General features: G+C 42.0%; 1 protein-coding gene across 1 annotated transcript in view; it reads right to left on the bottom strand.

Moving 5' to 3' along the window:
* Positions 1-10,348: 10,348 nt before the first annotated feature.
* The window catches only part of FAM114A2 (family with sequence similarity 114 member A2), a 32,713-nt gene continuing 18,602 nt past the window's right edge, over positions 10,349-24,459 (bottom strand). The window contains exons 10-14 of the mRNA XM_025867182.1: positions 19,390-19,512; positions 18,744-18,883; positions 17,020-17,092; positions 13,495-13,548; positions 10,349-11,678 (exon numbers count right to left, since the gene is read on the bottom strand). Of these exons, the coding sequence (XP_025722967.1) occupies positions 11,577-11,678; positions 13,495-13,548; positions 17,020-17,092; positions 18,744-18,883; positions 19,390-19,512 (492 nt within the window). The 3' untranslated portion in view covers positions 10,349-11,576. The remainder of the gene's footprint in view (positions 11,679-13,494; positions 13,549-17,019; positions 17,093-18,743; positions 18,884-19,389; positions 19,513-24,459) is intronic.

Raw genomic sequence — 24,459 nt, 5'->3', positions numbered from 1 at the left:
CTTAAACTGTAAATGGTTGCTATCAGATTCTTTCCAGCAAGCGTGGGAAAGGGAAAGATGGCCGGGCGCTGAGAGGCTACGAGGCGGAGGGGAGGGGAGAGAAGCCACAGAGAAATGATGGTTTAGCCTCTAACATTTCCTATTTTAGGACTTCTCCAAGAGCTGCCCGACGAGGAAGGCAGCTGCATCAATTTATCTCTTCTTTGCCAACTTCAAAGAGAAGTTTGTTTCAGAAGGTCAATTTCAGGGGGAAAGGGGGATATTAAGCGGGAATGCTGGAGTCACCCCGGAGAGAGCCTCCGCCTGGTCTGGCGGCTGTGACCTGGGCAGGCTCTGACCCAGTGAGGGTACCGCGCCTCACCATCCTGCTCCACCTTTTGCTGCTAACCCTCACGTGGCTTACTCTTCACAGTCCCCTTCTCCTTCTGCTGTCCCTTCTCCCTGTCAGCATCTTTGCCAACCCTGGAGGGGATGGTGCAGAGAAAACAGGCTCCAGGGGGAGGCTAGCTTGCTGGGGTGACCTGAAAGTGTCCGAGTCTGCTTCTCCCCATGTCCTCCTTTCCCGGCCTCACTCCTCCTTCCTGCACACGCAGTTTGGTCAGCTTTCTCAAAGCACGTTCACATCTATTCTTCCACTTGAACCCTGCTGCCATTTTCAGAACCGGGTGGGGAAGGGGTGATGGACCCATTGTACAGAGAAGGAAACCGAGATCCACAGAAGGAAAGGGCATCTCTATAAAGATACGTGGAAGTCGGTGCTGTGGTGGGGGTAGAATCTCAGGTTGCCTCCTCCGGATCCAGGGTCCTTCCCCAGCCAAGTAGGGCATGACTGTCCATGAAGGAACTGTCCCAGCTCCCCCCTCACACTGGCTGGTGGCCCTATATGTATGCACTTCCCCAGGAAAGACCTGGAGCCCCTGTGAAGCACTGCATAGGCTGGGGTCAGCCACTGGGGCTCCCGTGGGCTATGGGAAGGCACACATGGCGAGTGTCCCTGAGTGAGCTCCGTGCATAGGGCACTGAGCGCGGAAGCACCCCCCCCCCCCCCCGCCGCGCCGTCTCTGGGCAGCTGGTGTGGCCTCTGGCCCCTGTACTGCTGGTCTGTGCGGCCAGGTTTCCTGATAGTTGTTTCCTCTCTCCTCAAAGACTAGTCAGACCTCTCGCGACTCTGGGGAGAGTTTCCTGCCGAGCTGGCCCCTTTCCCTGTCACACCCCCAACCCCGGTCTCCTTAACCAGGTGACCAGGATACAGAGAAAAAAATCCCAAGGAAGCAGGAGGCCAGACACTCACACGTTAGCACAGAAACCATCCTGACGGAGATCTCATGCTTATGTCACACCAACCTGAAAACAAATAGAAGAGAAGCCAGCCTCCGCCCAGCATGTACCAGTTCACAGAGGGTGATGAGGGACATCACCTTCCAGGATGAGCACATCAGCCCCGCGAGGTCAGCACAGTTAGCCCAGGGGACAGATGAGGAAACGGAGGCCCAGAGAAGTGAGAGCCATGCCCCAAGAACGCACAGAGTCCGTGCTCACAGGCCTAGCGTTCTCTTTGCCTCAACCCTCAGATCACTCCCGACAAAAGAAGGAGATGGGGTCAGGTGAAGACCCAGGGTGTGTGCAGAAGAGGGATCCTTTGACAATCCATAGAACTTCCTTGTTTTCCTACTGTCTGTCTCCCTCGGCAAGGCCCACAGCCCCGGCTCGGGGACCCACAGCCCTCGACACCGGTAGCAGAGCAGGGACACCCGCCGGTGAGGCCCAGCCCTCAGGCTTCATGCCCCTAGCCCTGCCCTGCGCCAACCAGAGCCAGTCGGCTGCATGAGCCTGGTGCGCCCCTTCTCAGCCTACGTCTTGTCATTCTCTCCTAAGAACACGAGCCACACTCCTCCTGCTGCCCCAGCCAGAAAACTGGCAAGAGCAGCAAAGAGGAGGCCAGATCGGAGCGAGCCAGGCTTTGACAATGGGACCTCAGAATGGGAAGACGGGAAAGGGTGGTTGTGCAGGTGGGAAAACGTGCCTCCCCCGCAGGGAGGAGTTGGGGGCGACAAGGACTTGCTCAGAATCCACTGGGGGGTTAGAGGCAGAGCCGGGCAGGAGCCAGGTCCTGGAACTGCCGGCACCACCTCTGGCCAGGCCTCTGCTCAGCCCCCACCACCCCCCAACCGCAGGAATTGCTTTCACAGCCCTTGACCCGCCCAATGATGCCCTTCCTCCTCCCTCCCCAGGGAGTCTGCTGGTTGATTCGAAAGCTGCTCCTGAATTTGGAAGGAGGCATCCACCCCAGCAACAAGGGGAAATGAGTTCTCAAAGCCCAGCCAACTCAGAAGCATAGGTGCTCTCTGCCAACACGACCTTGACTCACAGACTCTCAGGGACGCAGAATTATCAAGTCTGCCCACCCATGGAAGGCTAGAGGAATTGGACTCCCTGCATGGCCCTGGTGGTGTGGGCCAGTGGCTAGAATTCATACAGAGGCGGATTCCAGCTCCACATAGCAGAACTTTCTTACAGATCTGTTCTAAAATGGAATAGGCTGTCTCCTGAAGTGGTAAGCTCCCTAACACTAGAGGCAACCAACTTGCTTGGGATATTATAGAACGAGTTCCTCAAAGTGTAGCTCCCCTGCATCAGCATGAATGACCTGGGGAGGGGAGGGATTCTTAAAGGGGCAGATTCCACTCAAGACGCACTGAATTAAACTCTTGAGTGTGGGCCCGGGAATCTACCTTTTAATAAGCTCCCAGGTAATTCTGATGTAGGATTCTGACTCACAAACGAGTATCTGAGAATTTCTGCTCTAGGGGAATACCAGATGGGATTCATTCCCTTTCATCTCTGGAATCCTATAATTCTACCATTCCATGAAATGCCTTCTTCCCTGGGTAACTGTGTTGTACAAGGGGCATCCTAAAGACAATTCCTTTTTAAGTTACAAAGCCAGAAACCCATGATGGAAGACAGTTGACAGGAGATATCTGGGGGCAGGCAGACCACCAAGGCAGCTGTTAATCCTCCCTTGCTCCTCTACCCAGTGCTGACCTGAAGTGACAGCCTAATATCACAGATCCCTGGTTACTTAAGACTCAATGGTCCCATCCAATTTCATCTCCACTCCCTTGCATCCAGGGAACCATAGCAGGAACCAAGGAAGAGAACACTGAAAAATATCCACTTAATGTTCTGGAGCTGGAGGGCAAACTTCTCTGTCTGTGCTGGGCTAGCAGAGCCTTTCTGGGTCGGGTTTATACTCCCTACACCTTCCTGTTTTCAGCCCTGAAGTGGACAGACGGGTTGTCTAAATGTCCTCGGGCATCACAGTCAGATCATGACAAATGTTTCCAGCCAAAGGCTGGGGCTCAATCCTACCACCCCCGTTGCCCCTTTGGTCTCCCTGCCAGCTACAGGGCACACCCTCCATGAATCAGGGATGCATTCCATGCCAGCCTTGAAACACCCTCCCCTCAGACTCCATAATGCAACTTCTAGGAAATCATCACGTACATGTTCAAGGATGTGTGTAAAATGGTATCAACTCTAGCATTATCAAAGTAATAAAGCTAACAGAATGTTATTAACACATGCATAGTCCTTCTTTGTTTCATTTCTTAAGTGCTATTCCCGTATTTAATCTTCACAATGGCCCACAAGCCAGGTACGATGATTGTCTCCAGTTTAGAACTTCATACATTGCTTTTCAGTAATTGACAAATGATTAGAAACAAACTGAGTGTCTAATAATTGGGGATTGGTCAAATAAATTATGGAGCTTCCTTAAAATGGAGCTATTTTAAATAAGGTTAAAAATATTTAATAAGCCAGAAACATGCTCATAATGTTTGGTAATATTAAAAGCACAGGAAATAAGCTATATTCCATACAATCGAATTTGGGGTGAATGAGCACATGCAAGAAAAAGTCCTATGGGGAGGTCCTTGGCAGGGAAGGCTTTTTTGGAAAAGATTGGTATTGAGCAGTTTCAGGGAGCTATGGAAGGGGGCAGGGCAGGGGTTTGAGCTCCCCACAGGAGCTGGGTGAACTATCACCACTCATGATGCCCAGGTAATGTCAGGAGGCCCAGAGGGGACACTGAACTTGAGAAGCTCAGTATTGGCTCAGAGTCTAGAGATTACCACTGGCTTCTGACTCTGAAACTAATTAGAGGGTAAGCATCACCAAGTCTTATCTCCTCTCTGGGCCTCAGTTTCCCCATCTCTACAAAGGTGATCATAATACCTTCCCTGACTCTCCCATAAGCCAGGTTGCAGATGCAAAGCTCCTGTGAAAGCTTGAGCTGTGGGATTCCGGAGGTGACCAGGGAGGAAAGCTGTGAGTTTTTCTACTGACCATTTGCTGCGTCCTTACTATGGACTTGAGGCTGCGCTAAATGCTTACAAGCATGTTCAGGGCTAGCTTCAGGGGCAGGCCATCAGTGAAGTCACATAAGGCCCACACTCAGAAAGGGCTCTTTTGGGGGTTAAGAGCTCTGTGGTCACCATCTTGAAATGCTCAATAATTTTATCTTGAATTTAGCTTTGGGAAGTAAAGTCTGATAGGACAGTGAAATATGTGCTGGCGGCTTGGAGCCTTGGCTTGCACACGGCCCAGGGCACTTAAGTCTCAGGGTGGGATCCCAGGCACCTGCAAGGATCTGCACTCACCCAGAAAGTACCCCTGTGCCTGAGGAAGCACACGATTCGCTAGCACATAAAAAAACACCACGACAGGCCAAGAAAGGGACTGTGGAAGAAGGGGGAAAGCTTTATTCTTGCTTTTTGAACAAGGAGCCCTGCATTTTCATTTTGCAAATTAAGTAGCCAGCCCTGGGCAAACCCAAAACATCCCTACAAGGAATGTGCTTATTTGATTCCCTTTTTCAGGCAAGGAAGTTGGGCTTAGAGGGTACATCGCCCAACGTAAAACAGCTGGAAGTCGCTTAGGCAGAATTTGAACCCAGATCAATTTGATCCCCGAGTCTGTGGCCTCGACACTGTGCTACAGGAAGGCAGGTGACGCACAAGCGGGGCACACCTCCGGAGTGGCAGCCCCTGATGCTCTCCAGCCACGATCAAGGCCATCACCACTCACACCAGCGTCAGTCTTTCCCCTGGATGGAGAAGGCAGAGCCTAGCTAGGGCTTACCAGGGCGTTAGGAAAGCCCTCACACCTCCAGATCTTTTTTCTGTCAGCTGGGAGGCGCCTGCCTGACCCAGTAGGATGAGGCTTTCATCTGGCTGTGTGAGATTCCACTCTCTCCGGGAACCTAAGCGGGCTCTAAAGACCCACAAGGAGCACATTTCAGCAGAGCCACCTACAAACTGATTGACTTTGGACACTCCTCTTGACTCCCTCAGACCTCAAATGCCCCATCTTAAAATGGGAGTGAAAATACTTATGTGGAAGTTCTTTACAAACGGAAGGTGGTACAGTTCTCAGCAGACACCATCTGACTTTGCCTGCATTGACTGCCAAGGACTGGCCAGAAGGTGGCTACTTTAAGCCATGCAAACCTTGATGATACAGGAGAACCAAGAACCATTCCAAAGGTCTCCTCCTCTGATCCTGAAGACTTACGAAGTGCAGAAGGAAAAAAAACCTCGGCAGTATTTATCTGCGATTGTTGCTACTGTGTATTCTCTCTCCTCTCACTTTGGATCTTGATATTTCTCTTCTACTTTGGCCTTTAGGGCAGCCTAAAACCTGCTACTAAAGTGCCTGCCTTTGGAGAGGAGCCTGACGGAGCCACATTTGCCACCATCCTTGCTTCCAAGGGTCTGCGATAGGGACGTTCACATAAGAGGCCCCTAGATCTTTGTTAAATCCGGACAGTGGGCAACATTTTTGGACTCTTTGACTCCCTTGGCACAAAGCTCTCTCCTTCCTCCCCACTCCAAGATTTATTTATTTATTTATTTGAGAGGGGGAGAAGGGCAAAGGGAGAAGAGAGAAAATCCTAAGCAAACTCCATGCTGAGCGCAGAGCCCAACACAGAGTTGGATCTGAGCACCCTGAGATCATGACCTGAGCTGAAATCAAGAGTCAGACACTTAACTGACTACGTCACCCAGGCACCCCTGCCTCTATTTTTAATTGTAATAGTTATTGAGATAATTGTAGATTTGCATGCAATTGTAACAGAGAGATCCTGCATATCGTTTACCCAATTTGCAAAACTTGGACAGTCTAAAACCTGCTACTAAAGTGCAAAACTAAAATTAAATTTTACAATTGGGATATTGACAATGATACAATACGTTGTTCAGATTCTTCAGTTTTTCTTGTACTCATTTGTGTGTGCACGCGTGCGTGCATTTAAAATTCTGTACACTTGGGCGCCTGGGTGGCTCAGTCGGTTGGGCGACTGCCTTCGGCTCAGGTCGTGGTCCTGGAGTCCCGGGATCGAGTCCCGCGTCGGGCTCCCTGCTCGGCGGGGGGTCTGCTTCTCCCTCTGGCCCTCTTCCCTCTCGTGCTCTCTCTCATTCTCTCTCTCTCTCAAATAAATAAATAAATAATCTTTAAAAAAAATAAATAAAATAAAATTCTGTACACTTTATCACACAAGTAGGTCCGTGTGTCCACCACAGTTAAGGTACTCCATCACCACAAGAATCCCTCCTAGTGCCCTTTTAGAGCCACATTTAGCCTATCTCCTCCCCCATCCCCATTCCTCACCCCTGGCAACTATTAATTGGTCTCCATTTCTATAAATCTGTCATTTCAATGTTATATGAATGGAATATATAGTATGTAACCTTTGGGGATTGTTTTATTCAGCATAATTCCCTTGAGATTCACCCAAGTTTCTGCATGAACCAATAGTTTATTCCTTTCAACGTCTGAGTAGTTATCCACGGTGGGGGTGTACCACTGTCGGCTCTCTGCAGTTCCCAGTTTGGGGCCCTTACAGGTAAGGCTGCTGCGAACATCCGTGGACTCCTCTCTCCTTTTTGATTGCTAATTGATACAGATGCTCTTACTTCACGGAGATCTTCATTCCTGCTGTGGCAAACATGACTTGTCACCACACCATCCTTTCTATGCCAACTCCTAGTGGCTTTGGATAATATGCCCAGATGCTCCCCTACAGGTATTTATCACTAGACAGGAACCTCCAAGCCTTTCCACTTAAAAAAATAAAATAGAACAAATGTGAGTTTGGGAGCCAGACAACCCGGGCTCACACTGCAGGAGCTCTGTCATTCAGAGCTGTGAAATGCGGGGCAAGTCACTGAGCCCTATGGGACTGTTTCATAACCATCGTAACAAAGGAGCTAATAGTCGTTACAGTGGCAGTGTGATGTCATAGCTGAAAGCAGAACTCAGGTGCCATGTTGCCTGGGTTTGCATCCTGACTCTACCACTTGTTGACTGTGCGATCCCAGACAAGTTATTTAACCTCTGTGCCTCAGTTTTCTCTTCTGTAAATGGGCATGCTAACAGTGCCTCTCTCATGGAGTTGTGAGGATTAAATTAGTCCATGTAAAACGTTCAGAGCCATGTCCAGCTAGTAAGCATCAAGCACATATTGCCATGTGGCAGGTGCTCTTCTAAGCACTTCATACAGATCATTTCATTTAATCCTATCAGGGAATATAATACCAGCGCTATTCGAGATGATTTCACAGATGACAAAACTGCAGTTTAGGGGATTAAGTCACCTGCTCATAATCACAAGGCTGGAATATGAGGGAGCTGAGGTCCATTTTTGAGTCAGTCTTCGCTCCTAACTTCTACACCATCCTGCAGGCCCGTATGCTAGGGTGCCACCGCCCGGCCCCGCGCAGCAGCTGTGACGATTACAAAGGAAAGTGTGTTCTGTGGTGCCTGGTCCTTAAGCTGCTCCACACATGTAAGATTCCTCTTTTTATCTACTGGTCGTTGATGAACAGTAGATCATTCTGCAGTTTTTATAAATGGCAAAAATTGGTCTCTTAAGACACAAGCCACCAAAAGTAGTGATTTGAGAGTTCTGATGGATGCATTTGGCAAACATGTGCAAAGCGGAACCGACCCAACAATTACAACTAGATTTGAGACCTGTCCATCCAACTCTGCCACAATTCATCTCAAGAGAGCCTCTGCCTCACTCCCTTTCTTGGACAGCTCTGCAGCTAAAAGGCAGAGATTGCTCAGACAGTGGCACCAGCATGAGCTTACAGGACAAAAGAGTTCAGAGAATATTTCAATTGTTAAAAAATTTCCTAAAGAGTTGATTGGGGAAGCGACAGCTAGACATGAAGGGACTTTGGGGTTTGGCCAGATGATGCAATCACAAGCAAGAAAGTGGTAACACGGGCTGCAAGTAAAATGGGGGAAATGAGTGCATGGTGCTTGTCGAATATCAAGGTGCAGCTGGAAAGTGATATTACTGGGCAAGTTTTCAAAATTCTCCTCATATATTAGCCCGAGACCTTGACGACACATCAATTAAGGTTTGCTATTTTTAGAACTTCATTTCTCAAATGCTTCAAGTCTTTTATGAAAATGAACATCACGTTATATTGTTAAGACTTAAGAGATTTCAATCTTTGACATTTGTGAAATATCATGCTTATTGAGGGCCCCCTGTTTTAATCTGGGTTTTTCCAACCTGAAGAATATTCCCACCCTTAAAATTCAGAATACATCTAGAAATAAAGATGTCTATTTCTCAAATAATGACATCAATAGCTATTTATAAACATCTCTCCTTCAAAGAGGTCTTTAGATAAAAACAAGTACAGAAGAGAGGGTCCTCACTTGGGGTGGGACTGACAAGGCCTTGTTTCCTGATTATAGGCCTAGAAAAATCCACATTTGTGCATCACACTTATTTCAGACTCCTGTGAATGCCAGCTACGTGGATTGCAGATTCACATTTCACAAGCCTGTGAATTTAGGTGTCTATGCCTTAAAAAAAACCTATCAAAAGCAAGTAGCTTGTCCTTAACACATCTGCAAGGCATTATATAAAGGATAAACAAGAATTAGTTTGTAGATGTTTCTATTCTTTTAGACCAAATTAATGAAGTCTCTTTTAATCACAGCCTTTAAAGATCCCAATAGTAGAAAGAGAAGCATCTTACCCCAGTAGTAACTGAACATTTTACCAATAAGGTGTTAAGTGAATTAGGAAGGGGGGATAGTGTAGCACATACTAGGACATAGCAGTAAAAGACACGAGAAAATTTAAAAGAAATAGCACCAAAAGACGAGGTATCATCAGGAAACTACATCCTATACCCACCCCAAACAGAATGAAGCACACACCGTTCAAAAATCATCGCCACAATCCAGGAAGTTCCAAAGTACCCCTGAATTTACCTTTTCACCTGCCAACGAGTTTTTATGCTCTCATCTTTCTCTCTCCTCAATCAGGGAACTTTCATTCTTTTTCATTGTATTTTAGGTGAAAGGTAGGCAATTGTTACTCGGAATTAATTGGTCCTTTCACCGTTTCACTGATGGTCTCCTAAATCCATTAAAAGACATTTGGGTGGGTGGGGGAAGCTGACGAGGGGGATAAGTAAGAAAAAAGAGGCAGTGAGTCACATTTGCCTTTTGTAAGATCTAATCTAAAACTGGTCATATTCGGGGTTGCAATCTGGATAGGTGCACAAAGAGTCACTGTTCTGCCCCCTGTATCTACATCCCTCCTCTTGAAAGAAAAACCTGGGGGCGCCTGGGTGGCTCCGGCGTTAAGCGTCTGCCTTCGGCTCAGGTCATGATCCCGGGGTCCTGGGATCGAGCCCCACGTCGGGCTCCCTGCTCGGCGGGAAGCCTGCTTCTCCCTCTCCCACTCCCCCTGCTTGTGTTCCCTCTCTCACTGTGTCTCTGTCAAATAATAAAAAAATCTTAAAAAAAAAAAAAGAAAGAAAGAAAGAAAGAAACACCTTAGCTGTTTCTAGATCGAAAAGTAAAAACTGCAAACCACCATTGTACAAGTGCCTGAACAGGTGGTAGGCAGTGTGAGCAGCTCCTAAACCAGGTTCAGACCCAGCAACTGGGCTTGAGGCAACAAATCAAGACTGGCTACACCAGCTTTAGTAACCAGAGGCAACTGTTTTCTCTGAAAATTCAGAATTACTCACTTTGGGAAGGGTGAGATTTATCTCAAAAAAGGAATGTTCAAAAAGTTTTCTGATCATATTAGAATATAAGCAGAGTAGCATTTTAGTGCTAATGGGGTATACCTTTTTAGCCCAAATCTGTCTATTTCCTCCTTCTTACAAACTGCCCCCTACCCCCAAATAAGGCAATTACATAGAAATAGTGTTGAGATCAACGTTAGAGCTTTGCTTTGCTATTTCTTTGGTCTGAAAAAGATATTGGGGCTTACGTTTAGAAAAGTAAGTAAAAGGATCAATTGATATAATTATTACATTTTATTTAAAGGTTTTAGTAGATGAATGGTAGAGCTCACAAAGTTACCTCCAACCACAAAGTTGGAGAGGTTTTTTTTTTAAAAAGAGTGGATACCAAACAACTTTTCGGAAGATAACACCTTATTAGCCTCTTACATTGTTGAAGAGAGCAAAAGAAGGCTTAAGATTTAAAGGATAAAAGTTATATTTATAAACATGCTAAGGAATACATTAAAACAAAACAAAAAAGAATAAGGAAAAACATATTGTGTCTTTCAGGTTAAATTCTGTTATAAATGATTTCTATGGGACTCTATAATCCCCTTCAACAATATTCAAATAACAAAAACCCCATCACTAAAAGAGCTTCAATACTCCTTTGGAGCTGGCTATTACAGAATTTATCCTGCACATATGGTATGCATGAAAAACATCCTGGAAAGACTCGGATACCTGCAAACACGGAACTGTTTCTCTAAGTTGCACTTGTTGGTCTGGAACCCAGTTGAGTGGGGTTCAACTACAACTTGAAACTTGTCACCTTAGGGTAGGAGAACAATTTGAAGCCAAAGGGCACTTTGCCATAGTTAATTCATGTGGCTTCGAGTACATTTCAGATGCTTCTCCTCCATGCCAAATAACTGCTGAGAATGAAAAAGCACATGAAACTTTCTAACCAAGTCCAAAGAATTTAGGTAATCATTACAGTTTCTATATACTGTTTTCTTAAAGCCACAGATTTTATCACAGAAAGGGGAAAGGTCATGGCATCAATAGATCAAGCACAGGAATTCTAGAATACTAAATTAAGTTGTTTCTCTCTTCACAACCAATTATATCAGTGGGCTACAAAATCATATGGAACCATAACAAAACTGTTAGTGTTTTGCATCATGTCCAAGAAAAACCAATATTTTTGCCTGAGTATCCCATTAACCTTTATCTAGAGCTATTATTCTTGAACTTTCTATAAAAGTTTCTTCTCAAATAATTTAATAATTCTAACAACTTGGAAGGGCAATGTGAAGACCTGAATAATTCAGCCAAGCAGCGAAGGCAACAAACCTCATTTAAACCTGCTCTCCTGCCTAAATTTAAATACTAAAATAATCCTTTCTCCTTCACTTCTTCAAGGGTACCCAAAAGAGAGTGCATTTCTTGGCTGTCACAAGTTTTGCGTTGAATCTTCTCTGTTCTTCCGTGTTCTAAGGAAGGCCCTGGGCCTGCAGCTCATGCCTCTGGCAATTCAGTCTTATTCTCAATGAGAGAGATCTCCAGCACAGGTAAGAGCAGCTGAAAGGCATCCTGAATATAGGAAGCACTGTTTGAAGCCTGTCAAGATTGAAAAAAAAGAAAATATCACAGTCACTTGAAAGAGAAAATACGCTAAAAGACAACAAAAAAACAGATTTTAACTTGTACAATCTAACTGAATCTGTAGCTTGGCAAACAAAAGCACAAACTAACCATGTTAGTTAAATTTAGAGAGGAAAGAACCATCTAGCTCTTAAGATAGGACAGTACCAAAGAATATCAGCATTTTTGTCCAACTTGCCCAACAGAAATGGAAGCTGTTCTTTGACATCCTGCTCGAGTTCAGCCTTTGAAGCTTATTTATTCCTCTACTAAATGGGTAGGTTCTGTCACAAGATTTTAGTCAATTACTCAAAGGACTTTAGACGGCTACGAATCTTACATCAATAGGATTTTCAGTCCATTAGGACAGCTCTTCTTCCATGGACTCAATACAATTAGTGAATATAAGACAGGGACTACAAACACGAACAAGGAAAACTGCTTTCAAAGATGGTAAGTATAGATATATTTCTATCTGGTACAACAGTCATATTTATGAGAAGCATCATGGAATCAATCACCATGCTCAGAGTTTTCCAGACTTCGTTTATATCTAACAAGTTCTGATCTTCCAGAAGAAAAATAGAGTTCATTACATTAAGATAAAAACATGTAATTTCAAGGGCAAGAGTGTTTCAAATATGTAATCAAGAACAACCAAATCCAAATAGCACTAAGGAAAACCTATTAAGTGACTTTACCTTCTTTGGATTTATCAATAGCATGGACTCCTAGTTCAACTTTAATGTGACATTTGCTGCCAATTTTTCCAACCAAAAGAGACCTCAGGGATCATCTAGTTAAATCTCTCATATTGCACATAAAGACAATGAGATAGTCAAGAAGGTAATGCCTAGTCCAGGGTCGTACAGCAAATAAGGGGGTCTAGGACAAGATGGGGCTCCTGGTTTGTAAAGTTCTCATCTATACCACTCTGCCGTCTACTGAATCACAGACTTTTAAAAACTCTATTTAAGTGTTAATTACCAGAATAATTACCCTGATATTCCAGGGAAACTGTGCAGTTAAGGAATTAAAGGCATTTCCTTGGTGATAATTTTAAAAGAATTTAAAACTAAAGAAGTAACAGTCCAATAGTTAAAAATTTTTTTCAATTCATATTTAAAACCTAACCAATTATCTCCTCTGACTTATATATTTTAAACATATCGCCAAACATCTAAATTGTCTGCACAATTGACAAGACAGAGTTTTTAAAATATGGAATGCAGAAAGTGTCACACAAGGAGGCAATAGAATCGATCATGTGATCCTCTTACATCCCCATTTTCCATGGACTTAAACCACCTACCTCCTTAGACCTAATGGACTGATGAGGATTCTATAAACACAGGTACCTTTGACAAAATAAAGCACATTTCTTGGCAAGGAAATGATACAACAAAATGTTTTGTCTTGTTTTGTAACAAATCTCCCCTGTATAAACTTCAGTCCTTTCAGAAGCAGTGTTCACCTGTTTGTAATTTTCAGCCCTGCAAATTTACCCCTGGTCTCCAGAAGGTGTTTCATTACTGAGGATCGTCCATCAGCTGCCAGTGGATAGTACTAACTACTGACAGCCTACTGCTGGTCTGCACTTTACGCGGCAGCTGCATCATTATGCTTTGTAATAATGAACAGGGAATTTGCATCAACTACACACCATTTTGGTCATAGCTGCATCAGTATGCCTAAACTACCAATCTGGTGAAAAGCAAAAACAAAAAACAAAAAATAAAGACTGAAGAAGAGCTCATTAATAATACATGATACCCTACCATTAACTACTAACCTCTAGAAATACTGCAGTGATTAGGGGATTAAGGATGTCTGCCTTTTCTTTGACCTAGAATAAAAGACACACTGTTAAGTGAGCACCAGTAGGCAGAGTGTGATCCCACTTTGAAACACACACACACACACACACACACACACACACACACACACACACACACACCCATACATAATTTAAGTATAGAAAAGGTCTGGACTGACAGAGCAAAATATCATCTCTGGAAGTGTTTTAAATTTCCTTCTTTATATCCTCCTGTGCCGTCCAATTGACAGTGTATTCCTTTGTAGTTTTTTATTGACTTTAAAACGTATCTTCATTTTGGAAGAGGGGATAGAAATGATACACATGACCCGAAACTTTAGAACAATTTTAAAACAGAATATGCAGATATGGAACATGTGCTCAAAATACTCAATGGTTTTTAAGATGGCCTGTTTGAAAAACATGGAAATAAATCATGGAAATTTATAACTCCCATGTATTAGCACTTTATAGTTCACTTGCTGGGTTAAAATATCTTTATGAAACACATGGAAAGATTTGGCCTCAGAAGATTAACTTCAGGAATCCCAGAAGCTCTTTTAAAGACAATATTAAGGGGAAAAGAGATAATTCCAGGATTATCCCTTACAGGAATAATCCAAACTCATAAAGTAAAAAAATTAATTTGGGCTACACTTTTAAATAAGTTTAAGGGCCCAGAATTTTGCTGCCACACCTGACACTTATATACTTATCACAAAGTGATTTTTTTTAAATTAAGGTATAATTAACATACAAACCAGACTAGTTTCAGGTACACAACAAGATTTGGTATCTACGTAAACTATAAAATGATCACAATAAGTCTAGGTAACATGTGTCACCATACATAGTTACAAAAATATTTTTCTTGTGATGAGAAGTTTCAAGATCTACTCTCTTAGCAACTTTCAAATATGCAATACAGAATTATTAACTATAATCACTACGCTGTACATTACATCCCCGTAACTTATCTATAACTGGAAGTTTATACCTTTTAATCCCCCTCACCTATTTAGGCCATCCTTCACTCCCCCACCACTGGCAATCACCAATCTGTTCTCTGTACTTACGAATTTGGTTTTACTACAAAGTGATTTTTATTTGCTCATTTAAAATGTCCTTGATTTTATCCTAATTCATGGTTATTTCTGATCATGTTCTATAGTTTACACACCTTCAGTAAACTTTTACAATTCCTTTAAAAAGAAAAAAAAAACTTCTTTTTTTTTTTTTTAAAGATTTTATTTATTAGAGAGCGAGCGAGCGAGAGCAGGAACACAAACAATGGGGAGTGGGAGAGGGAGAAGCAGGCTTCCCGCAGAGCAGGGAGCCCAATGCGGGGCTCGCTTCCAGAACCTTGGGATCATGATCTGAGCCAAAGGCAGGCACTTAATGACTGAGCCACCCAGGCGCCCCAAACTGTATCTGTTTTAATTACAACTCTCCTCCTGATTTGCAAGTGCAAAGTATAAGGATTGTCAAAGTAAGGCGTTGCTCCTTAAAACTAGAGCCAAACTTTGGGGTTTTTATTTTATCAGTATCCAGTACAGGTATCAAAGAATAGCACAAAACATACTGCAAACTTCATAAAAAGAGAAAACAAAATAAGTTGCAAAAATCAGCTGAGCAAAAATCAGACCAGCTGATCCTAAAATTCACATGAAAATGCATAGGGCATAGATAAAAGATCCCGAAAAAGAACCAAGTTGGAAGATTTACACATCTTAATTTCAAAACTTACTACAAAGCTACAGTAATCAAGACAATATGGCACTGGCATATGGATACACACATATAAAACGAGTAAAATAGAAATGAGAGTCCAGAAATAAACCTGTATATCTATGGTTGTTTTTGACAAAAGGGCCAAGACAATTCAATAGGGAAACGCTTTTCAACAAATGGTGCTGAGACGACTAGCTATCCACATGCAAAAGAATGAAGGTATAACCCCCACACACCCTACATAAAAAATTAACTCAAAATGGATCATAGACATACATGTAAGAGCTACTACAACAAAACTCTTAGAAGAAAACACAGGAATAAATCTTCATGATCTTGGGTTAGGCAATGATTCTTTAGATATAATACCAAAAGTACTGAACAGTGATAACAGAGAACAGTGACAAACTGGACTTCGTCAATATTAAAAACTTTTGTGGAGAGACACTATCAAGAAAACAAAAAAACAACCCATGGCCTAGGAGAAAATATGTGCATATCATGTACACAAACTTGTAGCCAGAATATATAAAGCATTTTTACAACTCAATTAACAGTAATAGAAAGGCACATAATTAAAATAATAAATGACAAAAGATAATGAAATAACCCAATTTATAAAATAATTTCTAAAAGAACCCAATTTGGAAGTAGGCAAAACTTTCAAGACATTAAGACACCTCTTAAATTTCTTAAAGACATTTCTCCAAAGAAGACATAAAAATGGCCAACAGTACATGAAAAGAAGTTCAACATCATTAGCCATCAGGGAAATGCAAATAAAAGCTGCAATGAGATACCACTTCATACCTTTTAGGACGGCTAAAATTTAAAAACAAAACAAAACAAAAAACAATGGAGAATAGCAAGTGTTGAGGAGGATGTGGAGAAACTGGAACTTGCATACACTGCTGGCAAGAACGTAAAATGGTTCAGCCACTTTGTAAAACAGTTTGGCAGTTCTTCAGTGGCCCATATCACCCATATGACCCAGCAATTCCACCCCTACCTATCCACCCAAAAGAAATGAAAACACGCATGTTTGTAGCAACATTATTCATTATAGCTGAAAAATGGAAACAATCCAAATGTCTATGAATTGAACAGAAAAATGTGGTGTATGTCCATAAGAGATTATTATTTGGTAATAAAAATAAGTACTGATACATGCTACAATGTGGATGAACCTGAAAAACATTAGACTAACTGAAAGAAATAAGACACAAAATATCACATGCTGTATGACACCATATATATGAAATGTCCAGAATAGGCAAATCTATAGACAGAAAGCAGATTAGTGTTGTTTAGCGCTAGGAGTGTGTGGAGGGGAAGGGAATGGGAGTGACTGCTAATAGTATGAGGTTTTCTGGGGGATGATGAAAACTGTCTAAAATTAGATATGGTCACGGTTGCACAACTCTGTAAATATACTAAAAACCACTGAATGGCACACTTGAAATGGGAAAATTTTATGGTACGAAAACTTTATATTCATAGAGCTGTTCTAAAAAAGCCCACAGAACAGGAATGCCTGGGTGGCTCAGTCGTTAGGCGCCTGCCTTCGGCTCAGGTCATGATCCAAGGGTCGATCGAGCCCCACATCGGGCTCCCTGCTCGGCAGGAAGCCTGCTTCTCCTTCTTCCACTCCCCCTGCTTGTGTTCCTGCTCTCGCTATCTCTCTCTGTCATATAAATAAATAAAATCTTAAAAAAAAAAAAAAAACCCCACAGACCAGACATTAGCACAATAAAAGGCAAGAATTCTTACCCCGGCAGTTGTTAGGCAGGTGGTGAACTCTTTAGACAGAGAAGACAACTCTTTACACAACACAACTGTCATCCTAGGAAAAGAAGTGAGCAAAGTTTTGTTTTTCTTTTTTTTTTTTAATAAGCACATTTAAAAACTATAAGAAAACAAATCACTCCTGGTAGTAAATGTGAAAGAAGAAAGTTTTTTTTTAAAGGGAGTAAATATGCCTTCATCAGCTCCTGAATGTATCTGGGGACCCATTTGAGCAGACACTCACGCTACAGGAAGAGGAGGTTCAGTCCTTGGAAAAACATTTTTTCTGCAAAACCCCCTAGCAAGTACTAGATTTTCAAGTTAAATCAAAGGAAATAACTTAAAAGATCCTAAATTCCATTCACAAATGTAGTTAAAATAAATATGCATTCATTCATTCAACAAATATTTACTGGTCTATGGACCAGGTACCGTTCTAAGCACTGGGGACTTATCAGTAAACAAGCGAAGGCCCAGTTTCCACGGATTCTAACTTACTTGATAATTAATAGGGAGACTATATATGTGTGTGTTTATACACACATATAGCGACTGTACACACACATATATATGTATATGTGTAATATAAACACAGATATATAAGTGGAAAAGTGGAAATAGCCACTTTTCCAAAGAACAGGCTACTGTGAAGTTGTGAGTCCCTCATCCTAAGGATATTGAAGACAAAACCAGCCCCCTGTTGTGGGATGTTGTAGAACAGTGAACCAGGAGGTGAAGAAGAGCTCTGGAAAACATCAAGGGCCCCTCCCAATCCTAACACATTAGACACTCCCACACATTTTTTTTTTCCAATGAAAATTCTCATTATTTAATTAGATTTATTTAGAAAGCAGACCTTTTTTTTTTCTCTTGTGACTATCTACTTTCTATTATTTTTGAAATTTTTATTCAAAATCAGCAATACGGTGGGAAAGGGGGCTTGGGGACTTAGCCTGGCCTGGGATTAAATCCCAGTCTGCACAAACTGAGCAGATTATTTCATTTCTCTTGAGTCTGTGTTTCCTCATTTTCTTTAAAGCAGGACTAATCACTTACCTTTAGAGTTATTGTAAAAATTAGAAATGATACACATAAGTCCCTTAGCATGGTGCCTAGCACATAATTAGCACTCAATAATGAATATAACCATTATTAAGAATTGAGGTTCTTAGAACTATTCTCTGTTTTGGGGCGCCTGGGTGGCTCAGTCAGTTAAGCCTCTGCCTTCGGCTCAGGTCATGATCCCAGGGTCCTGGGATCGAGCCCGGCCTCAGGCTCTCCGTTTAGCAGGGAGCCCGCTTCTCCCTCTCCCTCTGCCTGACACTCCCTCTGTTTGTGAGCTCACTCTCTCTCTCTCCATCAAATAAATAAATAAAATCTTAAAAAAAATTTTTTTAAAAAGGACTATTCTGTTTTTACTTATATAAAATTTAATTTTATTAAAACCAATAATCTGAGAACTTGTTTTCAGATTATCAATAATACAAAACAATTAATAAAACAACCAGCTAACAAAAACATAATGTAGACTTATGGCTCAATGAAAAGAAACAACCCCTTTGGCTACTTAATAACTAAAACCAAAATGAACAAACCTCTAACCTGTGAATAGCGTCTTGTTGAGAGGAAAGTTTCTTAAAACTTTGGAAGGAAGCTGAGAAAACTCAGCAATTTGCATCCTTTACAGAGAGATACCCTTTTATACTTACTGGGAAAGAGTTCTGCTCCTTTCTATGGCTGTCACTTCCTGCTTCTGGCCATGCAGAACCAGAGCTGCTGTTTTGTGAAACAGTTCAATTGAGCAGGCAGTCAGTTCTGCTAGGCTCCGGATTGCAAATGCATGGATATCCTGAAAAGAAAAACAAAACAAGACATTGGGTTTTTTTTTTTTTTTTTTAGCCCAGGGGACATGATGTCAGCTTGCTTTTCTCATACTGAAGGATTCAGTATCTTGAAAGCAGCAGAGACCAATGGCTGCCCTTCAATAAACCTCCTCTTATACCACAAGCAGGGATGTCATTTTACAGCTGGGCTTCATAACTACAAAAACAGCACCTCCCCCAAAGTCAGGTGTGACCATGTGACTATATTTTGGCCAAAAGATTTAGATAAAAAGTGGCTTGTAGCAGCTTCTGGGAACTTTCCTCATGATACAACATACACAAACCCTTAGTCTCTTTTTCTTCACTCCTTCTTTCATCCTACAGTCTGGAACAAGGTTGCTACAATCGTGGATTACAAGGTTGAAATGACGAGTAGTGATGCAACAAAACAGAAGGTGCCTACGTCCCTGATCAGGATACCCACATCTCCATACCGTTAAAAAAGAAATAAAGGGTTTAGTTGCTTTGGTACCTCTACTGAATTTTTATTGATTTTCTCAGTTTTTTCTGTTTCCAACTGTTTTTCTCCTTCTTCCTTCTCTTCTAATGGCTTGGCCAGAGATGTACTGATCCATTCGTAGGCAGTATTTCTTGCCTAAATAAGAAAAAGATTATTGCCCATCAACAATTCAATTCAGCTCACCAAAAGGTGACTGTATGCATTGTGCACCTACCAGGAACATGTTAGCATCATGTAAGTCAGCACTCTTGTTCTCACCCAAACATACATTTATCATACATGTATCTACTTACCTTACTACTTCTCTTGACAACACCTAACACTACTGTCCACTCATTCCTTCTTGAAATTCTCTAATCCTTTGGCCTTTTTGAAAATTGTAACTTACATAAAGTGCACAAATCTTCAGAGCACAATTCAAGAAATGTTCACATGTATATGCCTTTGTAACTGCAACCTAGATCAAGATCCAGAACATTTTCATCACCCTAGAAGAGAAGGTTCCCTCATGTCTCTTCCTAGTCAATAACTGCTCAAACCAAGTCACCATTCCCCTTGCCCAAAGGTAACCATTCTTCTGTCTCACTGCAAATTAATTTTACCTGTCCTAAAGTGAAATCTTAAGTCCATTCTAATTTGTGTCTGGCTTCTTATGCCCAACATACTGTTAGGTTTATCCATGCTACTGCAAGTATCAGTAGCTCATTCTTATTTCTTGGTGTGTAGTAGTTCATTTTATACATATACCATAATTTACCATTCTCCCAATGATGGGCCTTTGAGTTGTTTCTGGTTTTGACTTTTATAATTCCAATTCTTGCCTCCACCCTTACAAGCATTCCTCCCCAGGCTCTTGTATGTATTGATTCTTCTTTTTCAGCCCCTTAAACACCAGCAGCACCTGGAGTTCTAGCCTGGCTCTCTACTTGTCTCACCCTACTCCCTCTTCCCTCAACCCATCCTATTTCTATAATTTTAAGTATTCTCTACCTGCTGCAAACTCCTAAATCCTTATTTCCAGCACTGACCTCTCCTGAAAACTGCCTACTGGACATACATATCAGGATATTTTATAGGCTGATCATTCCTCTTCCCTTCAATGGCTCCCCATCAACCAGATCATGTTCTTTTACATAACTGAAGAAGTACCCATGACCTAGCCCCCACTGACTTCTCCAGCTTCATCTCTAACCACTTTCCATTTTAAGATCTGATAATAATTATCTATAATGTGTCTGTTCTTCGTTCATGCTATTCCCTTAGGTTAGAATGCCCTTCCCCACCCTTTTCTTTTCTCTAAATAAAGGCAGCTCTTAGTTTTCTTTCAATCCTCTACCCAGACATTGTTTCTTCCAGGTTACTTTCAAAAACCTTCCAGGAGACTAGGCACCTAAACAACCCTTTCCTGTGTGTCCACAGTCCCCTGAGCACCCCTTCAACTTAGTACTTACCAAAAGACACTGAAATTAAATGTGCCTATCTCCTACATAAACATTGCTATAGGATAGTTACAGACTGTCTTATTTGGATTTGCACACCTAGTGCCCACCACACTATAGAGGACACCTACTGTTTTTACCTAGCCAGCATCCATATCTCCTTTCTTTCAGTAGTAGGTTCCAGGTTTTTTTCAGGTCATGTGGTTTGGGTAGGATTGCTTCCACCCTCTGGATCCAAGGGTTGGCAAACAATTCAGGTTTAGTTACCAAGAATATTAATCCCATCTATACAGTGATTACTTCATGGATGGAAAAGTGACCCCAGCCCAGGTCAATGGGCATCAGCCTCAGGACATCTGATAAAATTATTGGGGAAGGGAAGCCCTCCTTCTGTTGGAGTTACTCAATTGGGAAAAAAAGTCACCCTAACGTTGCCAGGAGTCATCCTACCACCATGTGGAAAAGATTCTCTAAGAATAAAGCCAAAACAGAAGAAAGCAGAGTCAAGAGATCCACGCAGGGATTAGGGTAGAGGGTGGGTGGGGGTTCCTGGGTAGATAACCATGCCTGAAGCCAGTCTTGCCCCTTGATTTTCTAGTTTCTTGGGCTAATGAATGCCCCTTTTTTCTAAAGCCAGTCTGACCAGAGTTTCTGTCATTTGCAACAGAGAGTGTCTTGGCTTCTAAGAAAAGGTTTATTGTCATTAAATGAAGGCATTCACTTGAGGAACTTTATATAGACAGAATGTGCTCAGAGCTGTAACGAAGCAATAGGAATCCAGAGAAGACCATGAGAGTCATTCCAGCTGAGAAATGAGAATCACAGGTTTTAATACATATATAGCACTGGGGTTGAGCCTTTAAAATGAAAAGATGGGGCTATACCCAAGGCTATAGCATGTATGAGCTAGAGCAGAACCTATGTACCCAGACATTCATTTCAAGGTTCTTTCTCCTATGGCACAGGATCTCCCATAAAAACCCTCAAGAACAATCTGGCTCTGATCTATAATTTCCCTATGCATTAACTTCTCAAATTAAAAAAAAATAATAGCTATATAAAAGACTGGAAACAAGAAAACTCAATGTGTGCTGAGAAAACTGTGAAGCAACCAGTAAGACCAGAGCAGACAGTGCATTTATTAATTAGTTCATCCATTACAAATATTTACTACACACTGTCCTAGGTGCTGGGAATACAGTGGCGACTAATATAAACCATGGTCCTGCTCTTCTTTACTCTAGTGCAGAAAGACAATTAACAAACAAATGAGTGAAGCAAATAAAATGGAGAGATGGAGAGTATGGACTGGATGAGAAGGCAGACTTGGCTTAGGGGGTCAGGAGGGGTCTCGAGGAGTGAAATTTGAGCAGAAATCTGAAGTTTAAAAGGAATCAGCCATGCAAATATTTAGACAATGAGAGCTGTAAGTAGAGGGAAATCAGGTGGGTGTACTGAAGGAACAGAAGGAAGACAATATGGGAGAAGCGTGGTAGATGAGGTCGGAGTGGTGAGACTTTGAGAGAAGAGAACAGTGAGAGATGAGGCTGGAAAGAATCCTAACAGATGACTAACAGTCTAAATAGTATGTGAAATGCTCTGCAATTCTTTTGAAGAGATAAAATAAGAGAAAAACCAGGGATTGATTTATCTCAGATTAAAAGAAGAAAGAAAAATGGAGAGATAAAGCCACACAAGAGAAAAAAACTGATATCATAAACGTAGTATACTCGAAGGAGAGGTTTTAGTAGGCATAGTACATACTCAAAATGACCACTCTTGTAATAAATACATCAACTGAAGTCATTAGGAACTACTGTGCCAACTCAAGGTAATTTATCATATCTTTTGAAAATCAGCAATGCTACCCAGGCCTCACACCCAGAATTCAGTCTGGAACTTCCCACTGGAGAGAACTGGAGACTTGGGAATTAAAAGGCACCTTTGAGCTTAGCTTCTCTAACCACTTATTTTTTATCAGTTGGGGGAGAAAAATAAAATGAGGCCTAGAAAAGAAATGGGATTTGCCCATATCACATGTGTCAGAGTAAGAATCAGAACTGTGTACCCAGACTCCTGCTTCATTGCTTTTCCCCTATATGACACAGTCTCCCATATAAATCCTTGGGGAAAATCAGGCCCTGACCTTTTAACTATTCTACTTCTCATGACTCAACACCCAAAATGTAAACAATGTGAAGACTGCTTTCAGAGAATGACCAGTACTACCAAATAGCTAAGGGGTTACTTGCCTTTTTAAAATAACTTATTATGATCTCCTTGAGTACACAAACTATGTCTTTTTCATTACAGCTTCCCTAGCACCTAGCAAAACAAAAGTTACTTGACATATGTATATTTATCAAATACCTAAATGTATAATTTAGGTATTCATGGGGCAAGCTTCTATAGATAGGACCATCAATGGTAAGCATTTGCTATGAGCCAGGGACTCCATAAAAGTTTTGTATGTATTAACACATTAATTCTTCACAAGGACTCTACATCACCCCTATCTCACAGATAGAGGAACTGAGGCAGAAAGGTTAACCAACTTACTCAACACCACAAAGTAAGAAATAGTCCATCTGGGATTTTAAGGGCCAATAAGACAAAGATCCGGCCTTGAAGAAATTTAAGATTTAGGATGGAAGGTGGGGCACCCAGGTGACTCAGTCGGTTAAGGATCCAACTCTTGATTTCGGCTCCGGTCATGATCTTAGGGTCGTGGGATCAGCCCTGTGTCAGGCTCCGCGTTCAGTGGGGAGTCTGCTTGAGATTCTCTCTCTCCCTCTGCCCCTCCCCTCTGTGCACATTCTCCTTCTCTCTCTCCAATAAATAAGTCTTTTAAAAAAAAAGATTTAGGATGGGAGGTAAGATATACACATTTAAAAAAACAAAAACAACTTATGATACATTTATAAAAATACATATTCATAAGGTTAAGTGAATAAAGCAAAATGCTAAAGAACATACACAGTATGTTAACTTTTGTATAAGCAGAAAATATAACTAATTATCTTTAAAATATATTTACTTATATAAAAAAAGAAGCACAAGGACATGCCAGAAAGCAAGAAAGTTTAATATCTAAAAGGAGAAAAAGCTACAGAAGATGAGACCTTCTGCCCTCAGCAACCTTAAAGATTTAAGGGTCAAACTGTTCAGGGGGGAATGACGTGGGAAACAAAAGCAGAAGAAAAATTATTAAATTTTCTTACTACCTACAGCCCCTTGACAAGTCCTTGAAACAGGCAGAGTGACATTCCTCTAGGGACTCAACTGCCTCGATGTTAATACTTGGCTAAGGGCAAAAGGCAAGCCTAGCCTGACTACCCTCCCCCCCCACCCCACTGACACCAGGATCCTGTGAGTCTACTTTAACATATAAAAATTCCTTTGGAAACTTCCTTTATCTCTAAACCCCACCAAGATACATGTTGGTAATCATCCCCCAAGCATACGGCCCACTGATATACATCTGAAGGGTCTCATGACTAAGGTTTTATTAGATGGTAATAAATGACCTTTTCCCCACAACAGCTAGCCCCCTCAAGGTCCTGGAAACCTTGCTTGAAAGTATATAATGGGCCGCCCCTCATGACCCCAGTGCAGCTCTTTCTGCCCACGGGTCCTGTCCCCG

This window comes from Callorhinus ursinus, unplaced genomic scaffold, assembly GCF_003265705.2.
Source record: "Callorhinus ursinus isolate GAN/ISIS: 27379988/994484 unplaced genomic scaffold, GSC_fseal_2.0 scaffold3, whole genome shotgun sequence".
Classification (NCBI taxonomy): domain Eukaryota; kingdom Metazoa; phylum Chordata; class Mammalia; order Carnivora; family Otariidae; genus Callorhinus; species Callorhinus ursinus.
Note: the sequence above shows the minus strand (reverse complement) of the source record. Positions and strands in the feature narration are given on the sequence as shown.